The 23,431-nt window shown below is 38.4% G+C and overlaps 4 protein-coding genes and 1 pseudogene across 8 annotated transcripts; 2 read left to right on the top strand and 3 right to left on the bottom strand.

The window, feature by feature from the left end:
- The first annotated feature begins 495 nt into the window (after positions 1 to 495).
- LOC139192997 (epoxide hydrolase 3-like) lies at positions 496 to 3,982 on the top strand. Its single transcript, XM_070815952.1, has 4 exons — positions 496 to 534; positions 1,992 to 2,234; positions 3,320 to 3,561; positions 3,655 to 3,982. Exons 1-4 carry the CDS (start codon positions 496 to 498, stop codon positions 3,980 to 3,982), a joined length of 852 nt encoding a protein of 283 aa, XP_070672053.1.
- Positions 3,983 to 6,636: 2,654 nt separating this feature from the next.
- LOC139193202 (epoxide hydrolase 1-like) lies at positions 6,637 to 9,524 on the top strand (annotated as a pseudogene).
- Positions 9,525 to 10,297: 773 nt separating this feature from the next.
- LOC139193204 (oxaloacetate tautomerase FAHD1, mitochondrial) lies at positions 10,298 to 13,031 on the bottom strand. The gene is made up of 7 exons (XM_070816209.1): positions 12,481 to 13,031; positions 12,248 to 12,413; positions 12,083 to 12,135; positions 11,460 to 11,522; positions 10,917 to 10,967; positions 10,719 to 10,836; positions 10,298 to 10,600 (listed from the first exon to the last, which is right to left on the bottom strand). Exons 1-7 carry the CDS (start codon positions 12,586 to 12,588, stop codon positions 10,485 to 10,487), a joined length of 675 nt encoding a protein of 224 aa, XP_070672310.1. The 5' UTR covers positions 12,589 to 13,031; the 3' UTR covers positions 10,298 to 10,484.
- A 50-nt stretch (positions 13,032 to 13,081) lies between these two features.
- Positions 13,082 to 19,418, bottom strand: LOC139193203 (protein GAMETE EXPRESSED 2). Of its 4 annotated transcripts, none has more exons than XM_070816205.1 (17): positions 19,278 to 19,418; positions 18,345 to 18,665; positions 17,907 to 18,245; positions 17,317 to 17,643; positions 16,803 to 17,009; positions 16,630 to 16,715; positions 16,358 to 16,499; positions 15,854 to 16,162; positions 15,532 to 15,656; positions 15,143 to 15,360; positions 14,840 to 15,067; positions 14,522 to 14,751; positions 14,268 to 14,431; positions 13,957 to 14,113; positions 13,662 to 13,852; positions 13,471 to 13,556; positions 13,082 to 13,397 (listed from the first exon to the last, which is right to left on the bottom strand). In XM_070816205.1, the coding sequence occupies exons 2-17, from the start codon at positions 18,652 to 18,654 to the stop codon at positions 13,253 to 13,255; spliced, it is 3,264 nt and encodes a 1,087-aa protein (XP_070672306.1). In that variant the 5' UTR covers positions 18,655 to 18,665; positions 19,278 to 19,418; the 3' UTR covers positions 13,082 to 13,252. The 4 variants fall into 4 exon arrangements, with proteins under 4 accessions (XP_070672306.1, XP_070672305.1, XP_070672304.1 ...); XM_070816204.1 differs by having other exon boundaries at positions 13,662 to 13,825; positions 14,193 to 14,431; XM_070816203.1 differs by having other exon boundaries at positions 14,193 to 14,431.
- Positions 19,115 to 22,625, bottom strand: LOC103416775 (lipoamide acyltransferase component of branched-chain alpha-keto acid dehydrogenase complex, mitochondrial). Of its 2 annotated transcripts, none has more exons than XM_070816207.1 (8): positions 22,133 to 22,625; positions 21,796 to 21,954; positions 21,418 to 21,543; positions 20,810 to 21,183; positions 20,378 to 20,625; positions 20,141 to 20,229; positions 19,701 to 19,928; positions 19,115 to 19,502 (listed from the first exon to the last, which is right to left on the bottom strand). In XM_070816207.1, the coding sequence occupies exons 1-8, from the start codon at positions 22,331 to 22,333 to the stop codon at positions 19,389 to 19,391; spliced, it is 1,539 nt and encodes a 512-aa protein (XP_070672308.1). In that variant the 5' UTR covers positions 22,334 to 22,625; the 3' UTR covers positions 19,115 to 19,388. The 2 variants fall into 2 exon arrangements, with proteins under 2 accessions (XP_070672308.1, XP_070672309.1); XM_070816208.1 differs by having other exon boundaries at positions 22,142 to 22,597.
- Between the last annotated feature and the right edge of the window lie 806 nt (positions 22,626 to 23,431).

A 23,431-nucleotide genomic window follows, 5' to 3' on the forward strand; every position in this document is an offset into this window, starting at 1 on the left:
TTTTAAGGGTAATGCTATTTGCACTGTGAAATCTCGTTCTTGGATTTTACTGTTACGATTTACATATTTGAATTATTGAGATTTTGTATTATTGTTCGAGAATTTATTTTAATTTGTTTGAATTTAGATTTTTATTAAACTAGTTACGAGGTTTGAAGTTTGGAAATTAATTATTTAAAATTCGTAGACCATTCGAGGTCACAATTTATATTTTCGAATAGAGCTCGATCTCACGAACTCGTAGATGCAAACCGTTCGTGAAACCAAATTATAACGAGAGAGTTATTAACGTTTAAAGTTAGGGGTATTATTGTAAATTGGCTCTCATCTAGAAAGCTCCAAAAAATTTGGAGTAGTGGGGGAAATGCCACGTGGGTGGCCAGGATGGAGAGTTAATGAGAGAAATGAGACAGATGGAAGGAGGAAAAAGAAAGAAAATGAGGAGAGGGGAGAGGTCTCGGCTAATCAGGAAGATAGAGGAAAATGAGAGGACCGATGGGGACAGGAGAAAGGAGGGGAAAGGAGAAGGGCGAGGTAACACCCGATCATGACCATTTCCTCTTTACCCGATTCCAACTCGTGAACCGGTTTAGACCCGGACCCCTGAGAGCTTTTCCGTTGCTTCCTCCGGGGATTTTTCGACGAATTTCATCGTGCCACCACTTAGGAACTTCATTTTCCCACACAAAATTGACGATATTTGACCCTGTTTCATAGTGTGCAGCGACGACACCCCCGTGAGTCCCTAGGCGGCGATCCACCATTTCTGAATGCAATCTCATCGATCTTCACCATCAACGAACTTCCCTTGAGCTCAAGAACAATGCCCAATCATTTTTTGGAGTGTCGGAGTCGATTTGAGGACGAATCAAGAAATACCCAATTCTAGGGTTCCGGCGGGTTTGAGTGAAATTTGGGCCTTTCCCGACCAAATTGGCCTTGGTTACAGGTATGAAACTTACTCTAATCATTGAGATCTACAATTCTATAAATTTTGGTAATTTTTTAAAATAGTTGAATTTTATGTCGAGTCGAGACGGCCGACCGCCACCTGCTGCGGCGTGTGGCCAATGGACCGCCGATGCTATTTTACGCTAAATTGATATCTTGATCTCAGATTTGATATCCGTATGATGTTTGATTATTGTGAACCTAGTTTCATTATGGTACATCACATGATTATTATTTGAATTGACGATTCGACCATTGGATCATCTCAAACTTTGATACATCATAGTACGTAATATTTGAGGACCATAGGAACTGACGGATCGGGAATCTGACGTACGGATCTTCCCGAATTGGATTTGTAAGTTTGTAAAATAAAACGTTGACCGCCACTTGAATTTGTGATTGGCGAAGATCTGACCGTTGGATCAAAATGATGTTTTAGTATGTTATTCTAGAAACATAATGTGCATCTTGGGAAGTTACAGATTAGGAGTCTGATAGGCGGATTTTCCGGTTTAGATTTCTAGGGTTGTGGACCCTAATCTCGACCTTGATCGACGGTTGACTTTTTAGTCAACTAGCATGAGTTCTTCTAACGTGTTGTCGATCTTAGAGTGAAGTTGGGATTTTATGGAGCTTGATGGGCTCCTCGTGATGACATGTCTTCTCAATTGACGTGCACCTCGATTAAAGTAATGATGGCATTATATGGTGATATGCTTGTTTATTTTATGTGACTTGATTTGTGTATTGAATTTGTTGTGGAATGCGTGGTTTGATTTGTATGATTGGTTTGATGTGATGAAATGTGAGGGCTAGTAGTGGACCGTTAACCCGTTGCTATGGAGTTTGTTGCTTCAGAGCTTGTTTCATATCCCGTTCTATTGTTTCATTTCTCGTTTTGTTGACCGTTCTAAATTTAGTACTTGTATCGTTGAGCCTTTTTATATTGTGCACTTGATTCATGTCTCGTTTCTTAAGCCGTTGTACATTATGGTTGTTAGCCTTCAGCTTGGTTCTGTTGAGTGATTCGGAACTAGGTTTCCGTTGGGGTTCCATTGAGTGGTCCGGTTCCCTGCTCCATCTGGATTCCGTTGAGTGGTCCGAAATCCCTCGTTCCGTTGAGTGGTCCGGAATCGTATCCAGCTTGGATTTCATTGAGTAGTTTGATATGCATTGTACTCCGCGATTCTATTGAGTGGTCCGAAATCGTGTCCACTCAGATTCCATCGAGAGGTTCGGAATCCCTTATACTCCGTGATTACGTTGAATGGTCCGGAATCGTATCCTGGTTTGGATTCCGTTGAGTGGTCCAAAATCCCCTTTGGTGCTTGGTTCCGTTGAGTGGTCCGGAACTCGATGTTGATGGATTTCGTTGAGTGGTCCAAAATCGCATCATTTGATTCATTTGAGACAACTTCAAAGATGTAGGCTTCGACTAAACTATGTCGCTCTAGCCTTGCATTTCGGTGTATTGTATGAGTTATTGATTGATGTGATAATTGGTGGGTGTTGGAATGCATATATGTGGATGAATGACGAGATGACTAGAGATTATTAGTGTGCTTTGTTAAATGTTCATGGAGGTGCTAAATGATTGAATTGTTGTATTATGTTGAGACATAGTGGTCTATGTGATGAATGTTCGAGTGTAATGAAACAATGAACTACGAATAGCTTGATCCCTGTTTAGGGTACGTAGGCAGTCTAACGAGGAGGTTAAATGCAGCCATAAAGCATACGGAAAATTATTACGTAGTTGGATCTTGAGTTATGTCTTATACATATCCCGGAGGCGGGATTTGTTAGATATACGGATGCTAGGTGACGTCACGCGTCGATCCTGGACGTATGTCGGGTTCAGGGCATGACATGCACACTCATTTTTTATCTTTTGTTTTTGTTAAATTTATTCATTGATTTTCGTCAATTCATTTGATTCGATGGCCAGAAATGAAAGAGTGTGCAAGAGGTAAAAATAGGTGTATAGATAACATCTTCCTATTTTAATTGCATATTACGTATGAACATTTTATTGTAATGTAGTTGATTGTGATTTTTTTTTCTTTTAGGTTGAAGTTGCTATGAATATTTATGTCGCTAGCTAGACTGTGAATTTGAACCAATAATCAAATTGATTTTATTCGAAAATATTATTGTTGTTGGTGTGGATTTAATTCAGACCGATTCTCCTTTCCCTAACAACTAACAATTTAAATTATCTAACCTACTAACGATATCGTTCTACAAAAAAAAATATTACTATTTGTCTAAAAAGAAAACATTAGTATGTAATTCTGAAACCCCATACCCGCAGATATCAATTGCAATGTTTGCTTATGACTAGACAAATTACTCATATTTGCAGAAGCCAATAGTGATAGAAGCTGAGTTTGCTCAGATGGGCACTAGAAGAGTTATCAAGGAGTTTCTAAAATATAGGAATCCTGGTCCACTTTTCCTGCCTAAAGGCAATGGTTTTGGACATCCCACAGATACTCCTATTGTCTTGCCAAGTTGGTTGTCTGAGGATGAAGTGAACTACTACGCCGCTAAATTTGACAAGACAGGCTTCACCGGCGGCATAAACTACTACCGGAATTTTGACCTGTAAGTAAGTTTTTTTGAACTTATGTTATCGAGTGTCGATGACTCTAATGGTAATCGTTGTTTTAATTAGTTTCAGCCGCTTTAACAATGCAGAAATTGGGAACTAACTGCACCATGGACGGGGGCTCAAGTGAAAGTTCCAGTGAAGTTTGTTGTGGGAGACCAGGACCTAGTTTACAAATCTTTAGGTGCCAAGGACTTCATACACAAAGGCGGGTTCAAGAAATTTGTGCCGCTTCTGGAAGAAGTAGTTGTGCTGGAAGAAGTTGCCCATTTTATTCAACTAGAAAAGCCTGATGAAATCAGCAAACACATTCACGATTTCATCAAGAAATTCCATTTGCCATATGTCCTTGTGTCGACGCTAGCTATTGCCTACTGGTGTTTCAGTTATGCATTTCTTGCCTCGGAGTTTGAATAACGTTGTAATGAACATCATTGTTTCCTTGTTTACCAGCATGCAACTTCCGTCAACTCGTTTGGTTTTGTTATGAATAATCACTGATGATGTGTGTAATTTAAACTATCACGACTAAGTTTAATTTTATAAGTTGTTTCTGTTTGATTTAGTCAGTCCGATGACTTGAAAAATCAAGAGGTGTGTGAGGAGTTAAAAACATCTAGGTTGCTTTAAAATAATTGTGGATGTGTTCAAATGTTTGTGAGGTAACTTATCAAGATACTCATTGTCGCAGGATTTACGAAGCTATGACTGAAGTAAAAACTAAACCTATATCATAGAGGTCGATTTTGCACCACTTTGTCACATTACTGAATGACCACTTTCTCACAAGTCTGACAAAATATGTAAATTGATTTAATGTCAAATGTTGAGGTCTAATAAGAAAAATCGAAATCTCATGAATCATTTCAAAACTGATTTTAAACCTTAGCAATGTAAAATGTATTTAGTTTGAAAAACATGCATTGAACATAAATGAATATCAAAATTACTAATTAACAGATTAATTTAAGAGTTTTCTACATATAAATTCTTAAAAACAACACATTAGAATAATATTTCAAACTCAATTATCGAGAGATATATGACACTTAATTAATTACTTGTGTTTATTAGTAAAAACGAGTGCTTCGTGGCTGATCCACGAAACTTCCTGCGTAAGATTAGAATCATTATGTAAAAATCATCTCGACAAAAAATTAATAAAATATGAGAATGTTTAGTCATCAAATTTTATAAAAACAGATCATTGAAATCGACAAAAGTTTTACAAACTATCTATCTATTTGCTACAGTTTATTGAATAAACAACCTTAATTTTAATTATTTTTTACAAATATAATATTTCTAGAGTGTTTTATGGTATCAATCAGTGTTCTAAAAAATGCCCTAGGCGCTGGGCGGACACCATCCAAGGCGTTTTATTGCAAATCGGCCGATCCAAGGCGTTTTATTGCAAATCGGCCGAGCTCTAGGCGGCTGGGCGGTTTTTTTTTTTTTTTTTTTTTTCTATTCTGAGTTTCTAACTTCTAATTCATAATTTCAGATTCTATGAAGATGAGGGAAGAGAGAGTGTGAAGAGAGAGAGAGAGAGAGAGAGACAAGAAGTGAATTTTTGCAACTCGTCTCTATGAAGACGAGGGAAGAAAAAATGCATATGCAGCTCGTCTGTGAAGAGTGCGAGAAGAGAGAGAGAGAGAGAGGGTTGAGCTTCATGAGGAGGGCAAGGGGCTGGCCGATGCTGCCGGCGGCACCGAGAACGGCGACCTTCCATTTGGGGACGGAGGCGGAGGAGTAGCTACGGTGAGCGACTCAGTGTACGGATCTGGCGATGGAGCTTGAAAGCCTCATTTTTTTTTTTTTTTTTTTTTGCTTTGGGAGTGTCGAAAGCTTGCTGCTTCGAATTGTTTACACTGAAACAACAACAAAAAAAAAAAAAAAAAAAAAAAAAAAAAAAAAAAACAACAAGAAGTTAACAACGACTAATTTACAGTGAGAGGTTGCGTACTGTATATATTTATGGTTGGCTCCTAGGAATCCAAGGTCAAAAGCATGGTTTTAATAATGAAAACCATGGACTTTGACATGGTTTTAAACTTTTAATTATGAAAACCAACCATGGACGGGTGATGTGAAAGAGTAGAGGTGAGGTGGACGGTTTTATGGTTTTAATAATGAAAACCACCCATAGACTTTTTATATTTTTAAAAGTTTGGTATGTATATATTGTGTATATATATTATATATACACAAGTATATAAATCTTATATAAATTATAAATTATTTAGATAATATTTTTTTTTCCTAGGCAAGCATATTATATATGTACAAAAAACATTCACATATGTATATTCTTTTATAAGAAATAACATATTAGTAAATAATTGTTTACATTTGATATAATAAATTTAATTAATTCATAAAATATATAAGAAATTTACCTAAATCCACATAGACCACCTAGGCGCTAGGCCCTAGCCCGCCGCCCGACTAGCACCTAACGTTTTTTAGAACCTTGGTATCAATGGACTATTATAATCTCTGGGAAGCAAAAAGAGGCAAAATGTTTTTTTTGTTTTTTTTGTTTTTTTTAAAGAAAACGACGACATATATTTCATTGAAGCTATAAAAGGCTAATTAGTACACGGTGAAGATAAATCCTCCATAAGAAGGTCACTAATTAAGGTTGGAAGTTCATCTAATCAAGTACAATTGTTTCCAATTCCACAATAAAGAACAAAACGAGCTAAGCGATGAGCAACCGAGTTTGCTTGTCGGCGGATGTGGGCAACATAAGCTTCAGCGACCATAGTTAGCCATAACTTAGCATCTTGCCCCATATGAAATTACGCCTAAATTCCTTATTTCACTCCAATTTTAATCTCACTCCCAACATGAAGAACAAAACAAATGGACAAGTTCAGATACCGCCTCGTAAGACGTTTAATCCGTGAGTCAAATACAATAGCACCAGGCAGAAAAAAAAAACAAATACTTCTGCAGGCTTCCTTGTATAAAAAGACACAGAAACACCCAAACAGTAATCACTCACTGATAACTGTTACAAGAGAGAAAAAACAGAGAGAAAGTTAGAGATAGAGCGATCGACGATCATGGAGTCGGAGGGAATAGAGCACCGAACGGTCCAAGTGAACGACATCAATATGCACGTTGCCAAGAAAGGTAATGGCTCACTCATCCTTTTCATCCACGGCTTTCCTGATCTCTGGTACTGCTGGCGCCACCAAATCCTCACCCTCTCCGCCCTCGGCTACTGCGTCGTCGCCCCCGACCTCCGAGGGTATGGCGACACCGACGCCCCCGCCTCCCCCTCCAGCTACACCTGATTCCACATGGTTGGAGATCTCGTGGCTCTCCTGGACGCCATCGCACCCTATCAGGAGCAGGTGTTCGTGGTGGCCCACGACTGGGGCGCCATCATCACTTGGTACCTCTGCATGTTTCGGCCCGACCGGGTCAAAGCCTTGGTCAGCTTGAGCGTGCAGTTCCGGCCGCGAAATCCTCAGAGGAAGTTCATCGAAATGGTTCAAGCTGCTTATGGCGATGACTATTACATGTGCAGATTTCAGGTTTGGTACTTTTTATGTATTTATTTATTTTTTGGAATTTTTTAGCCCCACAAAATTTATCATTTTCTAAGACCATCTGCAATGGTTGGGCTAAAAACCAAATATTTTAGCCCGAAAAATTTAGCTTTTAGCCCAGAAACAGCTTTTCTGCTCCAACCGTTCTAGCCTAAAATTTTAGCTCGGGATTATTAAAGAATAAACTTAGGCTATTTTTGTGGATAAATTAATTTAAAAAAAAAAATATGTAGACTATCGTAAATTAATTTTATGAACATTTTAATCTAAAAAAATTTAAATTCCGATAAATATTGAAAAATTTAAATTCCAATTTCTGGGCTAAATTTTGGGGGGAATCTGGCCTTGGTTTAGCATTTAACATTTAGCCCAAATTTTCCCCTTGGGTTGGATTGGGTTTGGGGGAAAATTTTGGGGAGTAATTTGGCTTTTAGCCCACCATTGGAGTTGGTCTAAAGAATAATATAACGAATAAAAAGAAATTAAAGAAAAACAAAAGGAGCCAAACTCTCCACGGTCCACCTACCCGATTGCCACCCACCGAACCACATACAACCTCGTCGGCAGCCATTTCCTTGCAATTTCTACTACTAAATGCCAGTCGGGAGAACACAAACCAACTACGCAATCCAAATTAATGCACAATACGTTTAAGGAATTGAAATCTTGGGTTTTCTTTAGTTTTTTAGGAATTTTGGCTATCCCCAAATTCCAGAAAGAACCCAAAACACCCTAGAAAAAATTAATTGTGGGTATCCTCAAATCCCAGAAGAAAAAAAAATTGTGGCTGTCCTCAAATTCCAAAATACCCAGATATTTGTTGGTGGGCCTGATCAATCAGATAAGGTTTTTGGCAACAACGTTGCTGGTTATGTCTGTGGAGATATGAGTTGAATGATTTTAATTATTGGCCTTCCCACTTCTCTGATTTGGAGAGAGAGGAAGAGACAGAAGGGGCGAAGAGATAACCTTCGCCGCCGATGAGGATCTTTGCGACGACGGGTGGGACTACTTGGGGTAGATGGTCGTCGGATAGTTTGGGGGATGCCGTTGTTTTTCTTAAGTTTTTAGTTTTTTACAAATTGCCGATGTTACTTCAAATCCTAGCAGATTGAAAATGACCATATCTGTCTCTGTTGAATGAATCTGAATCCCAAAGTTTTCCTTTAAATCGGATGTGACAGTGTCTTTTGCTACATTATCTACCTTTAAAAGCTAACATTTTGATTGCAGATCACGTATGAACATTTTATTGTAATGTAGTTGATTGTGATTTTTTTTTCTTTTTAGGTTGAAGTGCCTACCAAATTGGGTTAATACGAAAATATTGTTGTTGTAGATGGTATTTAATCGTATTTGTGAAAGGTAATCATGCATGTGCACTTTTCTGCACTTTCGATTTTTATCGCCCCTCTTTAACGAATAATTAACTAACTCACTAACTCTATCGCTACTAAAAAATATTACTGTTTGCCTTAAAAGATAGCATGACTATGTATTTGTGAAACTGTGTACTCGCATATCAATTGCAATTTTTGCTTGTGATTGGACAAATTACTCATATTTGTAGGAGCCAGGAGTGATAGAAGCCGAGTTTGCTCAGATGGGCACTCCAAGAGTTATCAAGGAGTTTCTAACATATAGGAATCCTGGTCCAGCTTTCCTTTGGACGTCCGACAGATACTCCTATTGTCTTGCCAAGTTGGTTGTCTGAGGATGACGTGAAATACTACGCCACCAAATTTGACAAGACGGGCTTCACCGGCCCCGTAAACTACTATCGGAATTTGGACGTGCTGTACGTAATTTTTTTCGAACTTATGTATTGCTGTCGACTATAATGGTAATCGTTGTTTTAATTAATTTCTTTGGCTTTAACAATGCAGAAACTGGGAACTAACTGCCCCATGGACTGAGGCTCAAGTGAAAGTTCCAGTGAAGTTTATTGTGGGAGACCAGGACCTGATTTACAACTCTCTAGGTGCTCAGGACTTCATACACAAAGGTGGGTTCAAGAAATATGTGCCGCTTTTGGAAGAAGTAGTTGTACTGGAAGGAGTTGCCCATTTTCTGCAACAAGAAAAGCCTGATGAAATCAGCAAACACATTCACGACTTCGTCAAGAAATTCCATTAGCCGTATATATGTCCTTATGTCGATGCTTGCTAGCTACTGCCTACTAGTGTTTCAGTTATGCATTTCTTGCCAAAGACTTTTAAGTGACGTAACAAACATCGTTGTTTCCTTGTTTATCGGCGTGCAACTTCCGTCAACTAGTTTTTTTCTTTTTTGTTGTTGTTGTTGTATATCGTCATTGATGATACGTGTATTTTAAACTAGGAAAATTAAGTTTAATTTTATAAGCTAGTTTTTGTTTGATTTAGTCAATCCGATTACTTGAAATAAAGAAGTGCGTGAGGAGTTAAAATCGTGTAGGTTGCTTTAAAAGAATTGTGAAAGCGTTCAAATGTCCCTGAGGTACGGTATCAAAATACACACTATTGCTTGGTTCATGAAGGTATGACAACAGTAAAAACTAAACCTAAACCTATCTCATAGGTAGATGTTGCAACACTTTGTCACTTTACCCGATTGACAACTCCCCTACTTTCTCACCAGTCTGACAAAAGCTGTAAATTGTTTTAATGTCAAACGTTGAGGTCTAACAAGAAAAATTAAAATCTCATGAATAATTTCAAAATTGATTCTACACCTCAACCGTGTAAAATGTATTTAGTCCTAAAAACGTGCATCGAACATGAATTTTTTTTTTTGGACGAAGCATCGAACATAATGAATATTAAAATTACTAATAAACCCATTAATTTAAGAGTTTTCTACATATAAATCCTTAAAAACAATAGTAGAATAATAATTCAAACTCAATTACCATTGAGATATATGACACTTAACTAATTACTTGTGATTATTAATAAAAGATTACCATGTAAAAATCATCTCAACAAAAAATCAATAAAATATGAGTGTTTAGTCACCAAATTGTACAAAAACAGATCATTGAAATCTACAAAAGTACTACAAACTATCCATCTATTTACTACAGTTTATTGACTAAATGACCTTAATTTTAATTATTTTTTGCAAATATAATATTTCTAGAGTGTTTTATGGTATCATCAATGGACTACTTTCTAGGCAGCGTAAGAAATACTAAACCGTGAAATTTATTTCCATCCGAAAAATGTTCTTTCTACGCCTACATTCTTTATTCCACTCCATTTTAATCAAACTCCAAACGTGAAGAACGAAACAAATAGACATGTTCAAATACCACCTCGTAAGATATTTAATCCGAGAGTCAAATACAATAGCACCAGCACGCAAATTCAACTAGCTCAAGAACTTGCTTGGCTCTTCCGTTTTTCGACATTGAACTGAACATCCACGACGTTGGTTATGCCAGCAGTTATCTTTTGACCTATTTTTACTGGGCCAACACCTTGGGGAGTGCCTGCACAAGCAGTACCAAACCATAATTAGCTTCTTGTCGAAAAAATATTCGCACGTCTCCTAGATGCGGAGGAAGTCGGGTTGGATGGAAACCTTAGGTACAGATAAAAATTTCATACCTGTTAGTATTACATCTCCTTCGAGAAGTGTCATAATGGAACTTATGTGACTGATGAGAAACGGGAGTTTAAATATCATGTCCTTGGTTGAGCCTTTCTGCTTCAATTCTCCATCTACCTGCGGTGAAGCGAATTAATTTGAACGCATTAGGAGTGGCCAATACTAGAGCTCGTGAAAGCAAAGGAAGCACTAAGAACCTTCAGCCACAACTCTATATCATCCGGGTTTGGCACCATTTCCTTGGGCAGCTGCATGAAGTTTGGAGAATCAAATGGTTAAATATGCTTAAAAATATAGGTAGTCATAGTGATTGAATTATTTGCATTATAACTCTGGTGAAATTATAAGTTTACAACTAATATCTATGCCTCTACAGAGCATCCCTAATCAAATAGGTCTTAACTGGGAAAAATAACCCCATGTTGTCCCTCAACTACCTTATAAGAAACTGGACAAGTTAATCTGGGGAGCTTTAGTTGGTGTGGCAACAGAGCCAAGCACGGTTAAATTTGCGATACTCATCCTCACCCCCACCTCTAAACAAGCTTTCTTTTTAAAATTAAGTTCCGTTCTATAGTGATAAATGTCAGCAGAAATAATCAATATAGCCCATATAGCACATCCTCATCGCCCCATTGGTCTGAAATGATTTTCACGTTAGCTACCTCACTATAAACATACAATAGAAAATCACTCGTAACAAAGAGAAAAGCATCAAAGATAAGCAATGCAATTCTTACTGCGGAACTGATTGGTGTGAAGGTGTCCTGCCCTTTAGCTATGGTCCATGGAAGACCTGCAGACTGTAAAAGGAAATAATGTACATTAACAACGATAACAACATTGTACCAGCATGTCCAGTGATCCGCATATACAAAACTTTATATTCAATTTGGACAGGAAGTAAAAAGGAACACACTTTAACTTTAGGTATCCTAGAATAGAGTACAGGTTTAGAACTTGAACTGTTCCGCTCTTATTCTTCATGAGATCAGGCCATAGTAGTGACTACTGGACTTTTTTGTAGTTTACATCACAGGTACCTCTCGGTTTATGAAAGTTGTTCATCTAATGTTTATTTTCCTCTGACAAACATCGCTTGTATTAATCTGTACATACGAGCTAAATTAATGCACTTCTCATATCGAACATCTAGATAAAACGAGAAACGAAAAGTCTTATATGCAAAAGATAACTCATTCATCAGAAACCAACAATACATTTGCAGTAGCTGTTACAATTAAAACATATTGATTATCATGAATTGCAGCATTAACATTCTAATTAGAAACTTGTAGTCATAAAATTGAACATTTCGCTACCGTGTTAGATCACATTAAACAATCCGATTTTCGATAATTACCTTAGCAGAAGCTTGAATTTCTCTGGCAGTCATATCCAGAGCAAGTGCATAACCTTAAACCATCAGATTTTCGCTAATCAGATTTAAACTCAAAACTAAATCATTAACAGCAGCATTATTAACTGATTAATTAACAAATAACAGTAACAAAAATTACAAATTTACCGGCGACGTAATCCATGGCGGTGGATTGCGGAACATCGCGAGCTTTCTGAGAGATGATCACCGCCAGCTCCACCTCATGGTCCAGCGACAACAGAGGGTGAGGGACTTCGATCGTGCCGCCGTTCTTCAAGTAAGACGACGTTGGTTTGAGGAAAAGCACGGGCTCCTTCACGGATCACAATCAATCAGAATTAGGAGAGAGAGAGGGAAAGAGGAGAGAGAAAGAGGTGGACCTTGGGGACGGCGTTGCCAAGTTCTTTGGCGTGGGCGGCGTAGTTTCTGCCGACTCCGACGATCTTAGTGCCTGCTTGCAAAAGCTTCTCTAACGCCGTGGCTGCCATCTCCAAAGTTTCAGTCTTTGATTCCGACTACGATTTCCAACTGAAATGTTTCCCGCACGGAGTTGTCGTATCCTGAACTCTGTAATTTGTTAATTATTTTGTGGAATCATTTCATCAACTTTATTGATTTTTATTAGTATTTGGAATTTTGCAGCTAAAATATCATATTTTAATGTCGTAATCCAAATTACAATTTTCTCTTTTTTTTAGTCGGCGAACAATTTTGCTTGTTACTGCATCAGTTGTCGTTACATTTTAAATGTCAAGATATGTATAGCAAAGAGATCAAATCACGTATATTTAATAATGATAAATGCAGTCATAATATTCGAGAACACTTTAAAATAATGAGCAAAAATGCACTATTTAATTGTACGCGTATTAATTTTTTATTTCATTATCGAACAAAGTGAAGAGAATCTGATTCACAATACAACAAACACATGTCACAATGTGAATTACGAAACATTTTGTTGCGACATGTCCATATGAATTATGTTAAAACAGATATGCATCAACCGTCAAAATCTTGTACAAGCAAGTGGGCAACTGAGAGCAGATGAACAAAAAGGGAAAGGAAAGTCCATCCAATTTTTTCTACGACAGTTGTCAAAGTATTACACTGGGTAACTTGAGTAATAAACAACAATGTTTCAATGTAAGCTCAAACTGTGTGACTTTGTTCCTTGTCAATAGCAAGGGGCATAAAACTTGGGGTAGTAGGAGTTTCCTGACTGCGTCTGCTACCGGAATGGAGTCGCTGACATTCTGCCTTGCCAGATTCCTCGTCTCCAGATTGACGATGCGACCTGAACTCAAGGAAACTACACATCAGAATGCTTTGTTACTGCCTATTGCTACCTGAGTCTGAGAATTCATTACCGTTGGCGAAAGTTGGGATGCTGGCTGCCAAGCAATGGGCTTGAACAAACACCAGAGTCTGCATTTGCTGGTAGATTTGTCCTCAACTACACATGAATCGGCACAGCATTGCATTACCAAAGAGGTGATCTAAAAGTGTTCCGGAGGAAAAAATGCGCCATGTTATATCATATGAGGCATATCATACTTACAGTTCCTTTGCGCAAACTAGGTGCGCTTGCCGGCTCTGGTGCCCTGGTAGCTTTGTTTTTTCTTTCATGTACAAGGTGAGCTGCACATTTGCATGTGAAAAATAGTAGCACTGCTCCGAGCAAAAACACTATAATGGATTCGATGACAATAGCTGACCCCAAGCCTGCATTCCTCACAATAAACAGAAGCACTTTGGCTATTTCAAGACCTAAATTGAGTTTTGTTTGGAGCTGTATGACCCAAGAAAGAAGCACTTTGGCTATAAGTTACCGACATACATGCATTACCACTTACCGTGAGCCACAAGCGAACTCATTGGCCTTCCCCTTATTAGATTAACAGAAGCCTCAGCCTGTAAAGGCACCGATATCTTATCATCACAATTAAAATAGCATCCGTAGTTTCCCATGTCATTCAATTTCACTGTCAAGATTGCATCCTGTTCTCCGCCCTGTACAAGAAACGTGATGAATCAACAGACGATGCTGTAAATTAGATGCAATGAAATCAAAGCGAAGAACCTAACTCACATGATAAAAGAGCTGTCGCATCACAGCATTGCAGTCATTAAATGTTCCATGAAATCTAACTCCCTTAGCTCTCACCATGAAATGTTTTGAGATGCTGACATATGTCTGAAGAGGTAGCCACTGATAGCTATTCTTGAGCTTCAGTTCTGTCGTAGAGATGAGCTCAGTTGGTAGGCTGGTTGCCAAATATCCGTCATTAACTTCCACAGAAAAGGTGACTGTGAAAAGGGACTCGTTACCTGAAAGATTATGGGGCAAAGAACATATATCAATCCTCTAAAACTCAGAGATTGAACATGTCGTTTAGCCTACTTTGACCAGGGCCATACCAGGGAACGCAAGAAGATCTGGATCGCCAATGCAGAACTCAAACTTGTCTTTTTCTCTGTCGTATATCTGTGACTTGTCTTCATTACTTTTCAAAATAATGTATTCAGGAGCATGAATAAATGGAGGATCGTTAATAGGTTCCACAAAAACTGGAACATCCAATTTATTTACTCCGTTCCTGTTCCTCGTAGACACTCGAATTGTATCATAGCCACAAAAGTTCTCGTTCCTGACTCAAGGGAAATGGAGGATAAAAAATGATGTTACTCAATGAAGGAGGCCAATTATAAGAAGCAAAAGCAGATAGATGATAGTACCCGAAGTATTGAATTGACTGAAGGGCAAAATTGATTACTTCCACACAGCCTACTAAAATCAAACCCTTTGCATCTCCATCTGATGTGTATACAGAAAGTCCTGTCCAAACTGGCTCCCAAAATTGCATTAGCATAGGAGACAGAAAGACTGTCCCAGATTGCGCAGTGAGATTAACAGAGATGTTCTCCATCGCATCCGAATACCTTATCTCAAACCCGTGGAAACCACTGCAAATAGTCGAATTTATAATTATACAGAAGCATATATGAAAATTGAAGTGTTATAGATTAATAGTACGTTACCCAAATCTGGGACTAATCTCGTCTTCAGTTGCTTGTAGTTCGCTTGGAAAAGAAACAAATTGGGGAGGGATAGTGAGAACATATATGTTTACAGCAGCAGTAGCAAGATTTCCGTTTATATCAGACATTGTGTACACAAAAGAATCATTGCCGTAATAGTCTTTATGAGGCGTGTAGCGGAGTAGCCTTCCATACTCAAGAAGGGAACCACGATCTGGCTGACAAATATAAACCAGTAAAAAATCCGGGCAAATTGAAATCCTCTAAAAGGGTAGGTGGTGTTCGTGTGCATATGCCTGCTCGTGGTCACTGATCAGTAGCAGTTCCACTTTTGTAAAGAAGAGAGAGTAGTGAGACAATGGTTTGAAAACCTTCACTTTGTATTGTACCTTTGAGTATTCGACAACACTTGCATTATTTCCAGCAAAGTAGTCGTTTGCTAAAACATCAAAAGCGATTGACTCATCCTCCCAGACAGATATTGTATCAATGTAGGCTCTGGGAAAATATTCACCTGCAAATAAATCAGTCCATGAAAGTAAAATTAATACCACCAATAGTGCTTGGCTATAAAGTATAAACATCAATTGATGACAGCATGCTTGCACAGTATCGATCCATAACACGAGTAGAGAAATCAAATCCCATTTAATTGATACAACAAAAGAAAATAGAGCTACTCTTACACAACTTCTTGTTATTCCAACTTACTGGTGTAGACATTGATCCCCAAGGGGCAGGGAGAGATGCGTTTGCGGTCAAATGAAGCGCATATCTCATAACTACCAACATTCTCAGCCAGATATTGAACGGTGTATGAGCCATCATTATTATCCACAAACATGGAATTTGAAAAGCCAGAACTGTTAACTGAAGCAATCTCTAGTTTCAGCCGAGATTGTTGTGACAAGACAGGATTATAAAATGAATCCACGAGCTGCACTAATACTTCATTGTTAATCATCTTCGGCACCTTGGGAGAAAATTTGACAACTTCTGAGAGTGATGTGTTCACCTTTCCTGCAGAAAAGTTAGAAATCCATTCATCAGAAATCAAATAAGAGAGGCTGAAACAGTATGATAGTTCATGCAATGACGAATAAAACTTGTAACAAACTTCTCAAGATCATATAGTTTCTTCCAAATTTCCAGATCAAGTTGTGCTTCCTTAACATGATGGTCATGAAAACTATAGAAAATATCAGGTGAATATACCTCCTTTTACTTCCATTGTAAATGGATGACCGCCATTGAGTAGAACATTTCCACAAAATACGTAGATGTTATAGATCCCACTCTTGGCGGGTGTATACACCACAATGAAAGCAGATACCAGGGCGCTGAAGCTCCCAACAGACTAAATTCAGAAACATTGTACCTCAACAATTAGAATACAAAAGCTTAAAGAAGTAATACAAATATGTGTATGTAATACTATGTATATGTTGATGCATGTTTATGTGTATATATACACGGATACTTCTTACAGAATTTATTGGGTCCATAGATGGTGATGGAGCGATTTCTATCTGGCTGGTTGCACCATATCTTAACGCTCGAGCAGGTCCACTACCTAACTTAGAGATACAAACATTGTAAGTTTATAACCAAAAAGTTTATCATGGGGAACAGCTCAAAAATTGCTAGCTACCATTTATACCATTGATGGTTTGCATAGGAAATATGCTTGACTGCACATTATAGGAGTCATTTGCCCTTACAATTTGTACTTCAAGCCTTTCTATTTCAACGGGAGAGGGATATTGAAAAGCATCATTCAAATAAACTGAAAACTCTGCTAGTACTCCAGCAGTAGAACTGTTTAAACCAGATCCATTGACAACGCTGTTTGTCCCGTTGCAATAACCTATCCAAATGTAAGCAAGAGAGAGGCGTGTTAATGGAAGTGGAAGCAGTAACAGCAATAGGTTATTCATAATGGATCAGGATCCTCTCCTGAGCTAAGGGTGAGGATCCTCCTAAGCAAACCCATCGGGCCGTTCAAATTTTATCCAACGGCTACAAACAGAGGGTCCCTTTAAAAGTTATAATAATTGTAACCGTTGGATAAAATTTGAACGGCCCGATGGGCTTGCTTAGGAGGATCCTCACCCTTAGCTCAGGAGAGGACCTGATCCATTCATAACTGGATTAACCACCTACATGGCACGTACCGACAAAGACAGTATAAGCATATGGCATATTAGAGATACTCTTATAATGCTTCATATCGGATATAGTGAGCAAGAAATTCCCTGGTTCTAGATTGCTGAAGGAAAACAACTGAATTCCAGCCACCACTTCTTCAAAGTGCAAATCTGCAACAGGTATAGACAAATTGGTCTCTATCTCTACAACTTCAGCGTCAAATGCATTCAGACCAGGAACGAGGTTCCCATATCGATCTTGCTGATGTATAAAGATTTCCATCTTCGAATATATCTGCCACGCATTTGGTTCAAAATTCCATTTCACCGCACAATTGGAAATTTCTAGTGGTCCTGCTATAGGCCAGGGAAAATAACTCCGAAGCTCAGAATCAACAAACGGAAAGAAGTAACAACTAAAAAGAATGCATCAGTGAAGTGTAAAATAGTAACATAATCGACCAATTTATGCTGCACGCAGATGGGAGCTTCATCGTTTCCATTATAAACCTAAATGTAACCGCTCAAATCACAAATTAGAGAAAATCTAGCTCAAGTTTTGTATGTAGAGCGTAAGCATGCACTATAAATGTATAACTATTGCTACGAAACACCACCTGGGTTCACCTTAAGCGGTAGTGGGGAGCCATTCAAGGTCTGATTACCATCTCCCACGTACAACAAGAGATCTCCAGCTTTCACCACAATGAACTCCAAGATGATATAACCGAAATCATTCCAACCCAAATGAGTGATGTCTGGCATGTTCGCTATGGAACCATTTGCATAGACTGCAGACACTGTAAAATTATGTAATCTGGGATCTTCACTGTTTTTGGAGACATTATTTCCAAACGCGTCCTTTGGAAGTATCATTACCCTGGCTTTAGTCCCTGCTTCGAATTCATTATTGAAACCCATCCACGAAGCAACACACGAAGACGGGTATATTTGCCCTTCAATCGAAAAATAGGCAAAATCCATAATGTATCAGAGAACACTTGGAAAGAAAATCAGCAGTTAAATTCCTATGATGAAATTAAAAAAAGCAAAACCTGGATGAACTTGAAAATGCAGAGAAGAATCAAACACTTTGTAGCGATCCTCGTTGATCATAACGTTAAATACCCCGGAAGTTATGGTAGTAAAGAAGAGTTTCCAACTGGTAGGGTCTCCTTCAAAATCCGAAAGGACGCCTGACACGAAAGAGCAATTCCCGGGCTTCCCATTCACCGTAAGAGTAGGTTTAAACTTGTTCTTGTCGAGCTTGTCAAAGTTGTTCAGCGCTCTGATTCTTATGGTTGCAATGTCCCCGGCTCGGAAGGTATCATTGTCATCCATCCAACCGAAAGTGAACTCCGGCATCGCTGCTTCGTCTGAAACAAATTCCAACAAAGAAAGGCGAAAAGAGAGCGCCAAGAGGGATATGAGTAAGTGCATTTCGATTGCCATGAGAAAAAGCAGAGAGGTTTTGGAATTCTGCAGAGGAAAAGTCTGTATTTCCGAAGGGAAGCTGCAGAGTAATTTTGTCCGTTTGATACTTCTAGAGCGGTTGGTGACGGTTGAGAACGGTTTATTTAGTGGCGCGGATGTTCCTCTTACTTTTTATCCACTTAAATTCTGAACACAATATTTGGGTTCTCTCTTTTTCTCCCCCTCTATTTTTCACTTTCTTTTCTTTATGTCCCCCACTAATTTTTTATTTATTTTCGTGCTACCACACCTAAGTGATCCGAGGACCGTTATCATTTGGTTCAATTTTATCTATAGACGTTCAGTGCAGACACATTAATCGGTTGAATTTGATCAAACCGCTTAAACTAAATGACCGAGAACTGTTCTGCTTACTTGTTGGTTTACGTAGAAACAGTTTACACGTTTCGCAAACGAAGCAGGAGAACTTAATCAACTTATTACGAAAAGAAAATGTCAAGTCTACATGTGAATTATTTATAATTAAAAAATAAATAAATAAATAAAGGGCCTACTTCTCTTGAGCCGGCAACAGCCTTGAAATCGAACTATGCAAAGGCAACAGGGAATTCAGTCAGTTGGGAAGAGCATGTTTTCAAGCAGCGAGGCCGTCGACGACCAGTTATCTATCTCATACGCAACATGAGCAGCTCCGGATTCTCTATAAATTGTTTCCACTCGTTGCAGAACCTGGCAACAGTTGCTCCATCCAGCACTCTGTGATCTGCGCCTATATTGACCTGAGAAACAACATTGTTATATTTAGACGGCCAACTATTTCATCGCAGCATCCTAGAAAAAAGGCCCAATGTGCATACCCATGGGGATTTGTAAGGGTGAGGGCACTGGCATGCAGTGATTTGGTAATTTGTATGGAAGTAATATGTAGATTTAACCATTTCAATTGGTTTTATTGGAAAAACAAAAGAAACACTCACTGTCATAACTGAGGCAGGATATACACTTCCGTCATCTGCAAATCGTGGAACCTTCTGAATTCGCCCAATTGCAATAATGGCAACCTCAGGCAAGTTCAGAAGAGGCGAACCATATTTCCCACCAATTGCTCCAATGTTGCTTAAAGTTATTGTTCCGCCAGATATATCTTCAGGCTTGAGCTTGTTTTCCAATGCCAATTGTTGTAACCGTGAAAGTTCCTTTGTTATCTGCACACATGGAACATATAATTAATAAAAGCATCTGTCATTCTTTCACCCGAGTAGGTAGAAATAATTGCAATTATCTTAGAATCGTAAAGTTCAATATGCAACCGAGAAATTGTTCTCCAAATCATGAATCTCATGCAAACAAACCAAGAAGTGTATGCATATTCTGACACACGGTGTAAGCTACAGTTGAGAGGTGACATAGAACTAACCTCCAAAATGGATAGAGATTGAACGTTCTTTATGATTGGCACAACTAAACCATATGGAGTAGCCATGGCAATTCCGATATTGTGTGAACCTGTAACAATTTCCATTTAGTTAAGTCAAAACCCCACTTCAAGACAAAATTAATACTAGCAAGTTTTCCATGTCACACATAAAAGACTAAGCTCAAGTAGAAACATTGCCGCAGCCAACGGATGATAATTGCTATGGAGTGTACAAACCCTTGAGGATGACCTCGAGTAACTCTTCATTGAAGCTACTATTCATCAACGGATATTTGCTCATGGCCACTGAGAGAGTCTTTACCAGTAATGGAAGAAAAGTGTGCTTGACATTGGAATCGGTGTTATTACTTTGGAAAGAATTTTTCAGCTCCACAAGTGCATTGCATTTTATATCCTCAACATAATGAAAATGTGGAACTTTTGCAGCCATGCTCATTGATGTAACCATTCTTCGCTGGAATCCCCTGAAATAACACATTTTAATTAATTCACGGCATACTTCACTTCGTCTTGAATGAAACCACTAAAAACAAATATTCTCTATGATATTCTAGTATTATGTGACATAAGTTTCAGCCATGGATCATACAAATGATTCATTAATGAACAAAGGAGGTATTCCAAGTTCATGTTTGCATGCTATATTACCTAAGGGTAACTGTCTTATCCTCATAATTCCATCCCGATTCAGCTGATGCATGTGCACAAGTCTCTTTTCCTCCCAAAGCTTTCTCAGGACTAGCACTCAAGGAGGCAGAAGGAACTTCAATGATTCCCTTCTGGGCAGCATATTTAAGGACATCTGCTCGTAACACTCTCCCATCTTTACCAGTTCCACAGACTTCATTTATATCTATATCATATTGCTTTGCAAGGCTCCGAACAGGAGGTGTAGACAAAACTCCGCCTATGTTATGTGTGTTAAGCTCAGAATCTAGTGACTTAGTGTTTTCCAAACTCTCACATATCTGCTTTGGTACCTGAGATTCCTCGACGGCCATCTTTAAAAGAATCTCTCCAACCTAAGATTTAATTTAAACCTTAAATCATAAATAAGAGTTTCAATATGATTAAAACCAGAATGAGCTAATCCACAAGAGAGAAATGCTATGCTGTTACCAAATATATAAGGGAAAATTTCCCCTTACTAGTTCAATTTCTAAAGGACAATTATTTTACACTGTAACTCTCTTACACATGCGGACCTCTCCACAAATCCTCAAACCATAGGTTGTCAGGTGTAAAAATATTCTGACCTTGACGATGTCACCAGGAACATAGAGAAGCCGAGAAACTTTCCCTTGATAACGGCTTGTTATTTCGATGGTTGCTTTGTCACTTTGAACTTCACAAAGTGGCTGAAATTCGTCAACTTGATCCCCCTGCCAAAATCACAAATTAAACCTCTAACTCCACAGTCTGTTTGAAACAACCTAAGATCATATAACATACTAAATGACACTCCCATTGTACCCAAAACGAAGACCGCCAATATGCAGGGCTGCGAAAACTTCCCATTCAAATCTAACAAACCTTGCGCAAATACGTGGATCAACAATATAAATATATACAAATGCATGTGTATTTATATTGTACAGGATACGTTTATGCAAAAGGTAGAAGGAATAACAGACCTCCTGCACAAACCATTTGAGTAGCTCGCATTCGGCAATGCCTTCTCCGGTTTGAGCCAACGGTACATCAACTATACCATTACCATTAACCCCTGCTGCAACATGAGCCACTGCCTCACTTGAAAACCACCTCCCATTCACATTACACGCAATTCTACGCTAAAAATTCACAACTTGCAGAATAAATAAATAACCATACAGATTACGAACAAATTTACCAAAAAAATAGTTGAAAAGAACCAACTTTGAATGTAAATTTAAACAAGTTCCACAATTTTGATTACGGACCAATCATTTAATCAGAACCAAGATTAATTAGCAAGCGAGAGAGACTTACAATGGATACCTGATCGGCCAAGCAGAACCAGGCGGAAGCGGCAGTAGAGAACGCAACGAGATCGGAAGAGGAGACTCGAAACGGAGAGTGGTGGGAAGAATGCACCGCCGCCGGCGACGGAGCTGAAGAGGTGTACGGAAAGAGCCACCGGCCACCGTTGACCAAAGCACGCTTATGCCAGAGCCGCCTAGCGATCATCATCCTTTCTGGGTTTTAAAAATTACTATAATTCTGAAGTAAAAATGATCGGAGTTAGCTCTCTACCTACGAGTGACTGTATATATTCATGTTCTGCTATTTCTGAATTTGGCTCTTTGATTTTAGTTTAAATTAATTATGATTGGTTGGGATGGTTGCTGCATCAGCAGATAAGCTTTGCAATCGGCCATGCCATTTGGTCTTTTCAAGCTCTGCGCAGTGCACGATAAACATCGCTCGACAGCTGACGCGTTCGCGTGCATTTCTGATTCACTTCGATTTTCCACTTTTGTTTGTTTGTTTGTTTTCTGGCCAAGCCCCAAGAGGACCAAGTGAATGAATCCACAAAGCCCAAGACAGAACAAGAAAGAAGCCCAATCTAACACTTGATGAGTACCATTACCAACCAACAATGTGTATGGACTTGTAACCAATTACCAAGACTGTGTGTCAGTCTAGCCTAGCCCGTCCAGGGGTTGGTACGGTCCGGTTTGGCTCGATTTCACGCCTAAATTACAGTCAACCACCATCTCCTCTCCTTGCTTTAATTTTTTTCCAATTTTTTTTTTTCAACTCTTCCTTGAGTGGTTATCTGACTCATGCAATGACAATTTCGTCATCTTAAGGTTTTTTTTTTTTTAAATCTAAATGCACGCCGATCACTTTTAACATGTATATCCCAATAACTTTTATTTTATCTTCTTCAACTCTCAAAACCATTCTCACTTTTCTATGAGGTTTTCAATTTTTTTTTTTTTTGTCAATAATGGATTCTCAAATCTAAATCTTCATTCTTTGAAAGGGAGGAAAAACAACATAGAAATCATCTTATAATGCTAAGATGTGAAGAGTGTCGGGTGTAAAAAATAAAAATGAAAACATAAAATGTTTATTGTACCTAAGAGAGTGCAAGATGTGAGGATATTATGAGAATATATGTGGAGTGTAATAAGATAAATTTTAACTAAAAAAAAGCAAATATGAAATGTATTAAGTATATGAGGTATATTCAACAATATGTGAATGCTAATAAAACAAGCTTTACTAAGTTATACCAACTCTTTGTTAGCTCTACTCATTTTCTCTACCCCTTCTCACCCT

This window comes from Malus domestica, chromosome 16 (assembly GCF_042453785.1).
Source record: "Malus domestica chromosome 16, GDT2T_hap1".
NCBI lineage: Eukaryota > Viridiplantae > Streptophyta > Magnoliopsida > Rosales > Rosaceae > Malus > Malus domestica.

What these genes read in the sequence shown, in the direction of transcription:
- LOC139192997 (XM_070815952.1), top strand. Translation starts at nt 496, where the DNA reads ATGGGGACAGGAGAAAGGAGGGGAAAGGAGAAGGGCGAG. An exon ending in GGGGAAAGGAGAAGGGCGAG is followed by an intron (nt 535 to 1,991) that starts GTAACACCCGAT and finishes ATTCGGAACTAG; the next exon opens with GTTTCCGTTGGGGTTCCATT. An exon ending in ACGTTGAATGGTCCGGAATC is followed by an intron (nt 2,235 to 3,319) that starts GTATCCTGGTTT and finishes TCATATTTGCAG; the next exon opens with AAGCCAATAGTGATAGAAGC.
- LOC139193204 (XM_070816209.1), bottom strand. Translation starts at nt 12,588, where the DNA reads ATGGCAGCCACGGCGTTAGAGAAGCTTTTGCAAGCAGGCACTAAGATC. An exon ending in ATATAGAGTTGTGGCTGAAG is followed by an intron (nt 10,837 to 10,916) that starts GTTCTTAGTGCT and finishes GCTTCACCGCAG; the next exon opens with GTAGATGGAGAATTGAAGCA. An exon ending in AGGAGATGTAATACTAACAG is followed by an intron (nt 10,601 to 10,718) that starts GTATGAAATTTT and finishes CTGCTTGTGCAG; the next exon opens with GCACTCCCCAAGGTGTTGGC.
- LOC139193203 (XM_070816203.1), bottom strand. Translation starts at nt 18,654, where the DNA reads ATGCCGGAGTTCACTTTCGGTTGGATGGATGACAATGATACCTTCCGA. An exon ending in ACCGCTTAAGGTGAACCCAG is followed by an intron (nt 17,644 to 17,906) that starts GTGGTGTTTCGT and finishes GGCCTATAGCAG; the next exon opens with GACCACTAGAAATTTCCAAT. An exon ending in CTATGGACCCAATAAATTCT is followed by an intron (nt 16,500 to 16,629) that starts GTAAGAAGTATC and finishes TTCTGAATTTAG; the next exon opens with TCTGTTGGGAGCTTCAGCGC.
- LOC103416775 (XM_070816207.1), bottom strand. Translation starts at nt 22,333, where the DNA reads ATGATGATCGCTAGGCGGCTCTGGCATAAGCGTGCTTTGGTCAACGGT. An exon ending in TGGCCGATCAGGTATCCATT is followed by an intron (nt 21,955 to 22,132) that starts GTAAGTCTCTCT and finishes GTGAATTTTTAG; the next exon opens with CGTAGAATTGCGTGTAATGT. An exon ending in GATAAGACAGTTACCCTTAG is followed by an intron (nt 20,626 to 20,809) that starts GTAATATAGCAT and finishes GTGTTATTTCAG; the next exon opens with GGGATTCCAGCGAAGAATGG.